General features: G+C 40.4%; 1 protein-coding gene across 4 annotated transcripts in view; it reads left to right on the top strand.

The window, feature by feature from the left end:
• FTO (FTO alpha-ketoglutarate dependent dioxygenase) overlaps positions 1-13,569 on the top strand; it is a 423,247-nt gene that overhangs the window by 171,781 nt on the left and 237,897 nt on the right. For all 4 annotated transcript variants that reach the window (XM_005890937.2, XM_070388423.1, XM_070388422.1 and 1 more), the window contains one exon: positions 5,951-6,094. In XM_005890937.2, the coding sequence (XP_005890999.1) occupies positions 5,951-6,094 (144 nt within the window). The remainder of the gene's footprint in view (positions 1-5,950; positions 6,095-13,569) is intronic.

Genomic DNA, 13,569 nt, shown 5'->3' with positions numbered 1-13,569 from the left:
CCAGGTTGCAAGCCTGGGTGATTTGGAAATGACATTACTGTAAGCAGGTAGTTCTAAGACACTAGGGAAAGAATATAGTTCACTTTCAAACAGTTTGAGTTAGAGCTGCCAAGTGGAGAGGTCCAGCAGACAAATGGAAATTTGGGATTAAAACTTGTAAGAGATCAGGACATCTTTCCTTCTCCACCTCCTACAATAAATACATAGTCAGAAGTTCCCAAAAGGAGCCCTTCAGACTGCGTTTTTAAAGGACACCTCTGGTCTTAATTCCTTTTTTTCCTAGATGACCAACTTTACTAAAGTGGCAGTGCTGTAAAAATATCCTGAGGTTTAGCTTTCTCTGTTTAGTTATAGATGTTTATTTGTGTCTTCTAGTTTTTAGGGAAATTTTTGAGCATTAATTTATTTATTAAAAGAAAAAAAAGAAATGGAGATATACAGTGATGCCTTAGGAGAAAAACATAATCCCAAACCTACATCTTTTATCTCTACTTTAGTTGAAGCTTATGATATTTTAAATTCCGTGGATGGAGGAGCCTGGTAGGCTGCAGTCCAGGGGGTCGATAGAGTCGGATACCACTGAGCGACTTCACTTTCACTTTTCACTTTCATGCATTGGAGAAGGAAATGGCAACCCACTCCAGTGTTCTTGCCTGGAGAATCCCAGGGATGGGGGAGCCTGGTGGGCTGCCTTTGTGGGGTCGCACAGAGTTGGACACGACTGAAACGACTTAGCAGCAGCAGCAACATGATATTTTACTGATTAGATACATACAATGTGAAAGATGTGACTATCTTGCTTTCTATATTGTAGATCATAGTCAATACACGCTATGGTCTGTGGGCCAGCCAGCTATTTTTGTAAATAAAGTTTTATTGGAACCTAGCCATGCTTATGTATTGTTTATGGCTGCTTTGGAGCTACAATGGCAGAGCTGAGTAGTTGAACACAGACCTTATGACCTGCAAGCCTAAAATATCTACTGTCTGGCCTTTTTTAAGAAAAAGTTCATTCACTCTGTTTTGCGTGATCCTGTATATACAGGCTTCAAAAATTATCTTAAAGTTAAATGCAGTATTTTTAAAAAATGATCATTTTAAGGTTAACTTTTTACTTCTACCAAAAGTCAAAAATGATAATATTCAATGCTGGTGAAGTTACAGTGAAACTGTACATTAATGCACTTCTGTTAGTTTTTCTAATTGGCATACTTTTTGGAAAGCTGTATTGGGATATGTCTAAAGCACCATGAATATTTTTATGGTATGGTAAAGCTATTGAATAATATCTTTGACCTCAAACCTAGGAAAAAATTCAAAAGAAGTATATATAAAAAACTATTTGCCTGGCATGATTAATAGTAGTGAAAAGTTGGATAAAACCTTAACGCTTTTATATTATGTGACTCACTAATTAAATTGTTAATATCATCACCTCATTGAGCAGCATTGCAAACGGTAGTTTGGAATACTTCTGTACAAACAGTGAAAAACAGCATATACATTGCTAAGTATATATTGATTATAGCTGTGTGTGGATGAAGAATCACACTCACTAAAAATAAAATAGGGTAAGGTGGCAGGATTATGTTTTTATCTTATTTAAAACTTTTAATTTCATCTTATTGTTTTCAGTAACAGAAGAGGGAAAAGATTTTTTCCCCATCACTATAGTTACCATTGCTGTTTCCTTAAATATATGGAGAAAATCCATGCAGCTTTATGGCCTTGCTTGTTCTACACATGACCTTTCCCTCATGAAGTATAAAATTTGACGTCTTTTCTGTGCCAAACAAAATGATTTGCTATTTTCTGCCTATTCACAATATGTAGGAAGCAGATTGTTTTAAGGAAATGATGTTCTGAAATTCATTTTAGTTACTCAGAAGAAATTGATTCAGTTTTTGGTTGCAAAAATGTGATTAGATTATATCTGATGACTCGCACGGAGAAGGCAATGGCACCCCCACTCCAGTACTCTTGCCTGGAAAATCCCATGGACGGAGGAGCCTGGTGGGCTGCAGTCCATGGGGTCACTAAGAGTCAGACACGACTGAGTGACTTCACTTTCACTTTCCACTTTCATGCGTCGGAGAAGGAAATGGCAACCCACTCCAGTGTTCTTGCCTGGAGAATCCCAGGGACGGGGGAGCCTGGTGGGCTGCCGTCTATGGGGTTGCATAGAGTCGGACACGACTGAAGCGACTTAGCAGCAGCAGCAGCAGCAGCAGCAGATGACTCTCAATCTTTATTTGATTTTAGGTTTTTTTTTTCTGGTTGTGTAGAATATTCTTGGGATTCAACACAGAATATCTGTTTTTTTCTAAATTTAAATTTTATGTATAATTATATTTTGAATAGGTAGTTACTCAAATGGTTCAAAACTCAAAAAGTATCTAAGTGTGTACAGTTGATATGTGTCTCTCCTCACCCCAACCAGCTCCTCTTCCCCAGAGGCAACCAATATTATCAGATGTTTTTTATCCTTTCAGTGATATTTAATAAATATGTAAGCAAACACATATGTATTTAATGATAATTTTAAAAATTTCTTACATAACTAGTAGCCTGCACACTATTCTGCACTTATTGTTTTGCTTTATTTTAGTTAACCTTGGTAAATAATTACTTATCTGTATGCGATTCTTAGAGTAGGAAATGTTTTTGAAAGCTATGATACCAAAAGCATAAGCTATCAAAGAAAAAATAGATGATTTGAACTTTATCAAAGTTAAAACTGTGATGCTTCAAAGGTTACCATCAAGAAAGTAAAAAACACAAGCCACAGAATGGGAGAAAATATTTGTAAATATATTATAAATATATATATATATGTCATGTATCTCACAAGGTGCACATTTTTAGAATATGTGAAGAACTTCTTACAAGTCAGTGATTGAAAAGATAAATAATCCAACCTTTTTAAAATTAAAAAAAATTTTTAATTAATTTTAATTGGAGGATAATTGCTTTATAATGTTGTGGTGCCTTTGCCATACTTTGACATGAATCCAGTCTTTTAAAAAGGTAAAGGATCTAAATAGACATATCTCCAAAGGAGATATACAGATGGCCCATAAACACATGAGAAAATAGCTGTAATCAGAATCACAGTAACAAGTGTTGCTGAGGATATGCAGAAATTGAAGCCTTCATACATTGCTGGATGGAATGTGAAATGGTGCAGCCATTTTGGAAAACAGTCTACCACTTCTTCGGAAGGTTAATACAGAATTACCATATTGTCCAGCAATTCCCATGCCTAGGTGTATGGAAGAGAGAAATGAAAGAGAAATGAAAACTTGTATGTGAATGTTCATAGTAGCTTAATTCATAATAGCCAAAGAGTGGAGAGCCCAAAGGTTCATCCTCTGATGATTGGATAAACAGGTGACATATCTCTACGGCTGAATGATTTGATGATGATATTTGACGGTGAATAGGAACGGGATACAGACACATGTTCAACACAGGAGAACCTTGAAAATGAGACTGAGTGAAAGAAGCCAGTCACAAAGGACCGCAGATTGTATGGTTTCCTTTATACGAAATATACAGAGTAGTCAAATCTATAGACCCAGAAAGTAGATTAGTGCTTGCCTAGGGCTAGGAAGGCTGGTAGAAATGAGACGGCGTGACTGCTGAAATGGACAGGGATTCTTTTTTGGAGTGATTAAAATGCTCTAAAAATAACTGAAAAACATTGAATTATGTGCTTTAAGTGGGTAAATTTTATGACATGTGAGCTATTAATATATCTCAATTAAACTGTTACCTAAAAAAACTAGTCCTGATTATAGGTTCCTTAGGAATATATATACATCTTCTGGGTGATTAGAGTTCATCTTCCTCTTTATATCTGCTGCTGCTGCTGCTAAGTCACTTCAGTCGTGTCCGACCCTGTGCGACCCAATAGTTGGCAGCCCACCAGGCTCCCCCGTCCCTGGGATTCTCCAGGCAAGAACACTGGAGTGGGTTGCCATTTCCTTCTCCAATGCATGAAAGTGAAAAGTGAAAGTGAATTCGCTCAGCCGTGTCCGACTCTTAGCAACCTCATGGACTGCAGCCCACCAGGCTCCTCCATCCATGGGATTTTCCAGGCAAGAGTACTGGAGTGGGTTGCCATTGCCTTCTCCGCCTCTTTATATCAGATGACTTCTAATCACCCAGAAAATGTATATACATTCCTACCCCCTCTTTTTTTTTTTTTTTTTTTGTGACAGCAGGTATGGCTTCACCAGAGTTCATTTAACTGGTCCCTTATTGATGGGAAGTTCTGTGTTGTTTTTAATTGTTATAGAAGATGGCATTTTAATTAATTGCCTTTCATGGAGGTTACACCATACTTGGGAAAGTAAAGGTACAGGCAGAATATGTTTATAGACAGAATGTCATGAAAAAAAAAATGTTGTAGAGTTGCCCACGGGACAAAGGCAAGTGGTAATTTAATTCTAGTTTTTGTTTTTTCTTTGTAGCACATTAGAGTTGCTGCCCTTCTATTCCCAGCACTTTGGGATCGTCATATTAAAATACTTATTAGTCAAGCTTCTGGTTTTGGCACAGAAACTTTGTTGTTTTTTTTCCCCCCAGGCGTGCCCAGGTCACATTGTGTAAAGTGGCAGTAACCATGCAAAGAATTTTTGTACCAGGGGATTAGCTTTCAAGGTTATTCCGAAGGGATTCGTTTAAATTGTAAATAATAAAATAAAAATACTTTGGGGAGACATTTCCCTCATTGGGTCTAAAGGATATTTATAGCTTGCTTTTTATCATCCTAGGAAATCGTGTCATTATCAAAACAAACGGATGCACACTCCGCCTGCATCCTCTTTTTTTTCTGACATATGCTCATTCAAAGGAGTTCGTCCCTTTGACCTCTGTTTGCTCCCACAGATCAAAGAGGGATGGGCCCGTTACCTGTTCCTTTGCTCATGCCCAGGTACTAGGTGAGGCCTTTGAACATGCCTTGAGGGCACGAGTCACAGATTCTCCACGATTTGAGGATTCTCTTCTGCCATTGACTTGCAGCTGCCTAGTGTACACTGTCTTGCCGAAAAGGAAAACGAATCCTTTGCTCTGTGTTTATAGCTTCATTTTTCCCCCGTTGCTGTTGTATTTTGGTTGTTTTTGAACCAGTTCCACTGTCTGTTTACCTTTTTATTTCCCTCATTGTTAGGTGCAGGGCACTTGAGATAAAGTCAGCATCCTTGACTTCTTGGTTAATTAGTTATTCCTCCAATATGTACTTAGGGCCTATCCCCTGGTGGCTCAGATGGTAAAGAATCTGCCTGCAGTAGACCCAGGTTCGATCCCTGGGTCAGGAAGGTCCCCTGGAGAAGGGATTGGCAACCCACTCCAGTATTTTTGCCTGGGAAATCCCATGGACAGAGGAACCTGGTAGGCTGCAGTCCACGACTGAGTGACTAACACTTTCCAATAGGAGCTTATTAAGTTTTTGTTTTATATATACATACATATATATATATGTATGTGTATATATATATATATATGTATATAAATATAATTAAGACTCAGGGACTTTCCTGGAGGTCCAGTGGTTAAGACTTCATGCTTCCACTGCAGGGGGCACAGCTTCAGTCCCTGGTCAGGGGACTAAGATCCCACATGCCTCACTACAGGGCCAAAAACAAACAAAAAGAGTCAGTTCTAGGTGCTGTGGGGAAACAGGGGGTTAGCCTCCAGAAGCCTACTCTCTGGAGATATGAAGCCTATGTAATAAGAAAACAGCAACATGAGTGGCCCAGGGGAGGCCAGGGTGGGAGCGCAGAGCCCAAGGAGAAGGCTGCTGTAGTCAGTCTTGGGTTAAGAAGCATAGGCTGAGTTGTGAGGGCAGCAGGTAAGTGCCCAGAAAGGGGACAGACATCCTAGGAAGGGAGGCTTGGTCAACTTGGGGTTCACTTACTGTGTCGGTGGCTGGTTGTCTCTGCAGTGCTCAACAGGGACCTTGGAGTACATCTTACAGCGCTGCCAGGTGGCCCTGCAGAATGTCCGCGAGGAGGCAGACAACGGTGAAATCTCTTTGAAATCCTTGGAGTCAGTGGTTTTGAAACAAGGAGAAGAAATCCACAACGAGGTAAGGGCTTCCGAGAACTGTGGTGATTCTGTCCTACTTGTAGCTAACAAAGTAACTGTTTGCTCTAAGTATAAGAGCCCAAGGATGGTTCATTGCTTACAAGGCAGTAGCCAGAGCATTGACATTTTCATGCCAGTGCTGCCAGCCTTTGTCTGCACAGTGCACAGTGAGCCAGATAGCATATGCCAGATAGCATGTGCATGGAGGGTTCACATTCTATTAATAGGAGAGGGGACTTCCCTGGTAGCTTAGCTGGTAAAGAATCTGCCTGCAATGCAGGAGACCCCTGTTCAATTCCTGACTCAGGAAGATTCCCTGGAGAAGGGATAAGGGCTTTCTGGTGCCTCAGATAGTAAAGAATCTGCCTGCAATCTGGGAGACCTGGATTGGGTTCAATCCCCGGGTTGGGAAAATCCCCTGGAGGAGGGCATGGCAACCCACTCCAGTATTCTTGCCTAGAGAATCCCCATGGACAGAGGTGCCTGGCAGGCTACAGTCCATGGAGTTGAAAAGAGTTGGACACAAATGAGCGACTAAGCACAGCACAGTAGGCGAGGAGCCCGGGCTGGAGTAACCTGTTCGTGATGGGCAGTAGGCATGCCTGTCCTTTGCTCCAAATCAAGGCACATCTTTTTCCTCTAAGTCTGTTATCAAACCTGCCCTTTATTCTGGGCAGAGAAATTATATTTTCCAAGGATATTAACCATACACACATCCTTGCAGTGAGAGTCTGAAACAAAAGGCAAGGCATGTAGAAATGCAAGAGGCCCATGAAGGCTAAACTTCCAACAAGGACTGATGGAAACTGAAGGAGAATCCTCAGAGCAGGTGAACCGTAGGAGCCATGCCTTTTGTTTACAAAATTCTGAAGTCTGTGAGACCAGCAGGTCTGGGTCCCCTAAGTCAGTGTTTCACAAACTGTTATTTTCATGAATACCCTGTCAATTTTTGCTATATCTTTGGACTGCATCTGTTGTTATCTTTTCAATACTTTTTAAAGAATCAGCTCATTTTTTATGTAAATAAAAATCTTTAAAAAGGAAGCTTTATATTACCACTTTTAAGTGGAAAGCCAATATCAGCAGCCAAAAGAAAAAGTAACCAGAAAACTCTAGCCTGTGAAAACAGCAATGTTATGCTATTCTAGCAGATGCTTTTGGCTAAAGAAGGTTCTGAGCCTACAGTCTTCATTTTTCATGTTAAGAAGTGAGGTTAGTGCAGAACTTCATACACTTTCTAAAAGTCATTGAATTCTACACTGAAAATGGGTGGATTTTGTAGTGGGTGCGTGTGTGTGTGCTCTGTCGCTTCAGCGTATCTGACTCTTTGCAACTCTATGGACCGTAGCCCACCAGGCTCCTCTGTCCATGGGATTTCCCAGGCAAGAACCCTAGAGTGGATTTCCGTGCCCTCCTTCAGGGAATCCTCCCAACTTAGGGATTGAACCCACATCTCTTGTGTCTCCTGCGTTGCAGGTGGATTCTTTACCCACTGAGCTACCTGAGAATCCCTTTATGGTGGGTAAATATACCTTTAAGGAAAAAAAAAAAAAGGTTACCAAGTGGTAGAGAATTATTGAAGATTATCATCAATCAAAGACTTTTTCTTTGGTGTAGTTAGAACGATTGGTGGAGAATTTGGAATACAAAAATGTTCTCAATCATCTTTTCAATAAATAATTACTGAACATGCACAAAGCACTCTTTCTGGGTGCTTTTGGATAGAGTGGTAAATAAAATAGACATTCTAGTGCAGGGAGATGATGATAAGCAATAAACACCCTCCATCAGGTCATTATATAATATGTTGGAAAAAGTTAAAGCAGAGAAGATTGAGATAAGCAGAGAGCATCCCCACTGTAAGATGTCCTCTGAGCAGAGACTTAAAGGAGGTGAGGGAGGGAGCCACGTGGACATCCAGGTCACAGTGTTTCAGGCAGAGAGAAAAACCGCTGCGTGGGCTGTGCAGTGGGAGAATGCCTGGTGTTCATGGACTAGCTGAGGGACAGTCCCGTGTAAGTGGTGGGAGTGGGGCTAAGAGTTCCAGGAGATGAGGTCATGGAGAAGGTGCCAGGGGACGTGGAGCCGAAGGTTGTATTGGTCATTGGAGGTGTCTGTAAGGACCAGGACTTTCCTTTTTACTTTGAAGGTAATAGGGAACCACTAAGGGGTTTTGAGCAGAGAACAGAGTTCAAACAGAGCCATTAATATTTTCTTTCAATGTTTTTTTTACTGTGATACAAGTCACATAATATAAAACATACTATTTTAAACATATTTAACTGTATGGTTCAGTAGCACTATGGTTCACCTTGTGGTACAACTCTAACCATCATCCGTCTCCCAAATTTTTAGCTTTCCTAAACTGACACTCTGTCCCCATTAAACACTAAACTCTATCCCCATTAAACACTTAAGTCCCCATTCCCCGTCCTCAGCCCCCCTGCCCCACCACACCCCTGACCCCTGGCATCTATGTGTACTTTCTGACTCCATGGATTTCCCTGTTCTCATGTAAGTGGAGTCAAGCAGTATTGGTCTGTACCTCCTGTATATTGGAATGCGTTTAACTTAATGTATGTCCTATATGTTTTGTGCCACTTCCTTTTTCCCCCCATGCTATACAGTAGGTTCTTATTATTATCTGTTTTATACATATTAGTATGTAAATGTCACTGTTTCCCAATTTATTCTCCCTACTTTCCCTGCTTCGTGTCCATACATTTGTTCTCTACATCTGTCTCTATTTCAACGTCATGTAATATCTTTAAAAAGATATTTAATTATCTTATGAGCTGCTCCGTAGTTTGTGAAATATGCCATAATCTCTAGAACCAAAGGCAGAGAAATTCTGCCTTTTAGGGAAATAATCACTTCTAACGCTCAGCTAAACCCAGGAGTGACTTTCTTCACTCCCTTTTGTCTGCTAAGTAGCCTGTGTTCTCTGCCACCAATTCCTGCTGGAGACACTGCTGAGAACTAGAACTTGAGGAAAGAGAAGCATCTGTGGGCCCAGTGACCTCAGTCAGTTAGACTTGGATGCAAAGTTCTGTCTCACTCCATATCGCCTTCTGTAAACACCCTGCCGTTTTAGGATCGCTAGCCTGCTAGCGATGCACCGGGGTGGATGTGTTCTTTAACACGTATGTGGGCTCTTTTCCATCCTTTCTGGTCTTCTGTGACTGACTGCGATGTTTTGTTACCAGTGATGGGTGGGGGTTGTCTGTAAAATCACACTGTTTATCTAACCACAGGGAAAATACTGTAATCTGAACCCATGTGCTTCAGAAAGTGGCTGGCTGCTTTTGACATTGTATATGTTAGTGGGGTGGGGATGGGGCAGAGATGTATCAGAAATGTTAGCCCCTTGAGGCTAGCCTCGGCTTGAATGGGGAGGTCTTAAATCTAAGTAGCATGTTTACCAGTCTTCTCTAGTCCCCCAGTCTTTGATTCTTCAAGGTCATGTCCTTGCTTTCAGAATGAATTCCATATGTCAGGGCACATCATCAGATGCTCTTCTTTCGCCCTGCAAGTTGGCATGCTCACGCTCTTCTGCGTTCTGTTGTGTGAATGAGAGCAGGAGTGCCCAGAACCCTTTCCACACTTCTCACTGTGTGCTTTCCTCTCTCTCAAAGGCCTTTGCTGGACTAATTATAGGATGAAGCCCTTGGTTTTATGTCTGCAGACTTTTGGGCTGTGCAGGTTTAACTGTGGTTGATTTTCCTTGTCTTAGATAGTTTCTAACTAAGCAATTTGGGGACTTTGAAGGTTGGAACTCCGTACCTGAAGGATATATTGTTTTTCCAATTTAATATGCTTAAACATATTTTTGGTCAAGTTTAATAGAACTTTCCTCTGTGTTTATATAATAGTCTTTTCCTTCTTAAAAATTATCAAATGTGGAATTCATTCTTGTCATTTAGTAAATTTCCTCTAGGAGAATGTATTGGGTTGGCCAAAAAGTTTGTTCAAGTTTTTCCATGGCCAAAAACTTCATTCAGGTTTTTCCATAAGATGTTACGAACATAAGATGTTATGAACATAATATGTTGGTCAAATGAACTTTTTGGCCAACCCATTACTATTTGATGTCATCATTTGGTTCTCATTTTGTCCTGATCAGACCTGCATCTTCCTTAGAACTCCTGGTAAAAGGCTTTCATGGATTAACTCTTTGTAGATTGGACCTTAGCATCTCTCCCTGTTCTAATACCTAATATTAGATATTAATATCGTTCTAATATCTTTCTGCTTGAAAACACTTATTTTATTTATTACAGTGAGACATTTACCCCTGTGGGCAAGTTCCCACCCCTCATGCATAAGCTGACCTGGGATCAAACCAAGGATTGAAACTAACTTGGCAGAAGTAGGTGATGTTTGCTTACCTGTAAGAGTGATGCAAATGGTTTCCAACTGTACAGTGATGTAGTGACTCAGAAATGTGATTTGGGAATCTTATAAGCTTTGCTCCCCATTGCCTAAGTTCCCAGTGACTATGGTTCAGGTCGGCAGATGGCTTCTGTTTGTGCTTCACCTTCAGATTTTTCTAAACATTTCTAGGAGAAAGCTTTTCTTGATTGACCTCTCTTTTGACTATCCCACAGAGCAGTCAGGTGCAGGTGAATTAGAAAGGTTCCAAGAGGTGATTCTCTGGGTCACAGCTCCGTAACTAACACTGTTGGAAACGTGTTCATTTTTCTCTGACGATTCAGAAGGCCCTTCAAGATCCTGCACGTTCTCTAGACTTGTCAGCGTTCCTTCCAACACTGTCGGTATTACGTATCATTGTATTGCCATTACGCCAAAGATCAGATCATAGTGAATTTCCATTAAGTGCATGTCTGAGACCTGGGAGTGTGGTTTAAAAGCATCATGAACAATGACAGTACCTCAAGAGAAGCTGAGAGCCTGGCGGGAGGGACTACCCCCTGGAGAAGGGTTGAAGAGCCTCCTCTAGTCATGGCTAGACCATTGTCAGTCAGCCAGTACAGTGATACTGATTCTTTTCAGCCTTGAAGTAGTAGGATTTGTGCTCTATTCTGAGTCCTGACCCTTTCTTTGGTTTTGTGCAGCATCTGCCCTGCCTCTTTCCTTCCTCATCAGCAGACTTTGGGGTAGAAGGGTGGACGACTGCTTTTATTTTGGTAACTCAAACTGAATCAGGCAGCTGGAAATATTTTTTGCTTTCTTAATTAATTTTAAGGAAAGTGCCAACTGCTTATCTTGGCAATGTTAGAACTGGAGAGGGCAGCATTTGATGAATATCCTGTAATAGTTTTTGCCCACAATGTCAAAGTGAAAAAGCCAGGTTACGGAGTTGATTAAAATGCATGCCAGTGGGTTTCATGCCCACAAAGATTGTATCTCATGGGCAGGACTTCCACCCCTGAAAAAAAACTCTGTTGGGTATAAGTTTCAGGGGTTGAACTTTCCTGGACCGGCCTCAGTGGAACAGGGGGTGAGCATGAATTGACATGGTTGTTAAAACTTTTCTTGCTCAAAAATTTCATAAGATCGTGAGATTCTTGAGGACAAGGACTGCTGGGCCTTGTGGTCCCCTTTGGCCTGTATTCTTCGTATCTCCCAAGTGTCTGGCATGTTTGGCTATTCATTATTAACCCACTTAATCCTCACCATAAAACTATGTGGTGATTATGTAATTATCTTTATTTTACAGATGACAGAGCTGTTCAGGAGTAGAGCCTAGAACTGACTCCAGAGACTTTATTCTTAACCATGACACTGTCTGCTTCAAAAGATAGTTGGGGCATCTAAAGAGGAAGTGAACATCATTATTTATTAAAGTGGACAGGGTCTTTCTTTGCTTCCTTGTCCTATAGCAGAGTTTCCAAGTATTCTCCACTCTTTTGAGCTTTCATTTACTGAAATCCAGACTCTATTGTACCTTTATAGGCTGAATGAACTAATTACAAATGATAATTATTTTGTTTCCTGGGATATCATGGTTGCCAAGGCTTGTATGTTTTGTTCTCATAATGGAAGTAACCAGCCCAAAGATTATAAAAAAATTAAAAGCAAAACCCTTTCAACTCTCCCTAACATAGAGGCTTGATGCTTTGTTGACAGGCTGTTCCTGTAATGTCAACAAATTTCATGTGAAATCTAAAAAGAACTCTTTTTTTTTTTTCCCTTGTAATAAATAATGTTGTTAAACCTGTATTTTCAGAGAAGTTGAACTACACTTGTATTCATTTTCCTTTCAAAGCAGTTAAGTTTACCCCCGTTAACCACTGTCTTTTAATACCACAGATAAGGTTTAGCAGCTATTGTCTGAATATTGTCTACATTCCCTTTTTTCCCTGTTTAAACAGCTTTAACTGAAATCGGTTCTACATATCAAACAAACATTTAGTTAGTGTAAACTAAAACCCTTTCATATGACTTGGTGTTCTCAGGTTAGTTATTTGAGTGATTTTCACCATTGTTAAATCTTCACAAGTTGCTTTTGTTTGCATGAAAGTTCAGCATGGATAAACAAACAAAAAATTCTTTGTGGTAACAGGTGAAGACTATTATAACTCTGTGCCTGTATAAGGAACATGATTACCTTAGTAAAGCCAACCTTAACCAATATTAAGCTGTGAAAGCTCTACATTTCTTTAGACGGCAGAAGTAAAAAGAGCTTTGGGATGAATGAAGTTGTACTTTTGATGGTAAAATTTGCTTTTCAAGTTGAAGATAAGTGATAGAAAATACATAGGAAACAACTTCTTATTCTTTTAAAGCTTAAGTTAGTCTCTCACCTACATATGTTGGAATTATTTCAGTGCAGGAAGTGGAAAACTCAACCTGAAATGGTTTAAGCCAAAGGGGCTTCAGGAATAACTTGATCAAGAGTCAGCTGATCTGACTAGGACCTGGTTTTTTAATCTGTTCATCTTGTAGCTGCTTCCTACTGCGTTGCCTCCATTCTTCCCATTCTGCAAAATGGTTGCAGAATCCTTTTCCTGAATCTTCTGACAGTCTTACTCTGATTGATCATATACCTGTCTCCCCCAAGCCCATTTCTGTGGCTGGAGAAGTGTGGTGGGCTGATGGGCTCAGATAGGGTTGCATGTTCCACTCCCGGTATTAGTAGAGCGCTACCCAGACCACGTGGACTGAGACCGGGAAAGGCAGTGGGTTACCAGATGAATCATGGGATTTGGCTAGAGTAAAAGGGTGCTCGGGAGAGAAATATTTGAAGTTTACCGTAGTAGGTTCTTAGGAAGGAAGAGAAATGGTTAGTGGCTTTACTGTGCTTTTTACCTATTGTCATTTGCCCTGACTGAATTGAAAGTGACAATTTGAATGGCTCTGTAGGTGTAATGTGTCCCTCCGTAATTATATTGTTCAGTTACATGAACACCTTCCTGCCAGCTCCTCCTGGCCCATGGGTAAATTCTTTGTTTATTTTAGATCTAAAAATACTTAAAATTGGTACCTCCTGATATGTGTCTGTGTTTTGCTCTT

This window comes from Bos mutus, chromosome 18 (assembly GCF_027580195.1).
Source record: "Bos mutus isolate GX-2022 chromosome 18, NWIPB_WYAK_1.1, whole genome shotgun sequence".
NCBI lineage: Eukaryota > Metazoa > Chordata > Mammalia > Artiodactyla > Bovidae > Bos > Bos mutus.
Note: the sequence above shows the minus strand (reverse complement) of the source record. Positions and strands in the feature narration are given on the sequence as shown.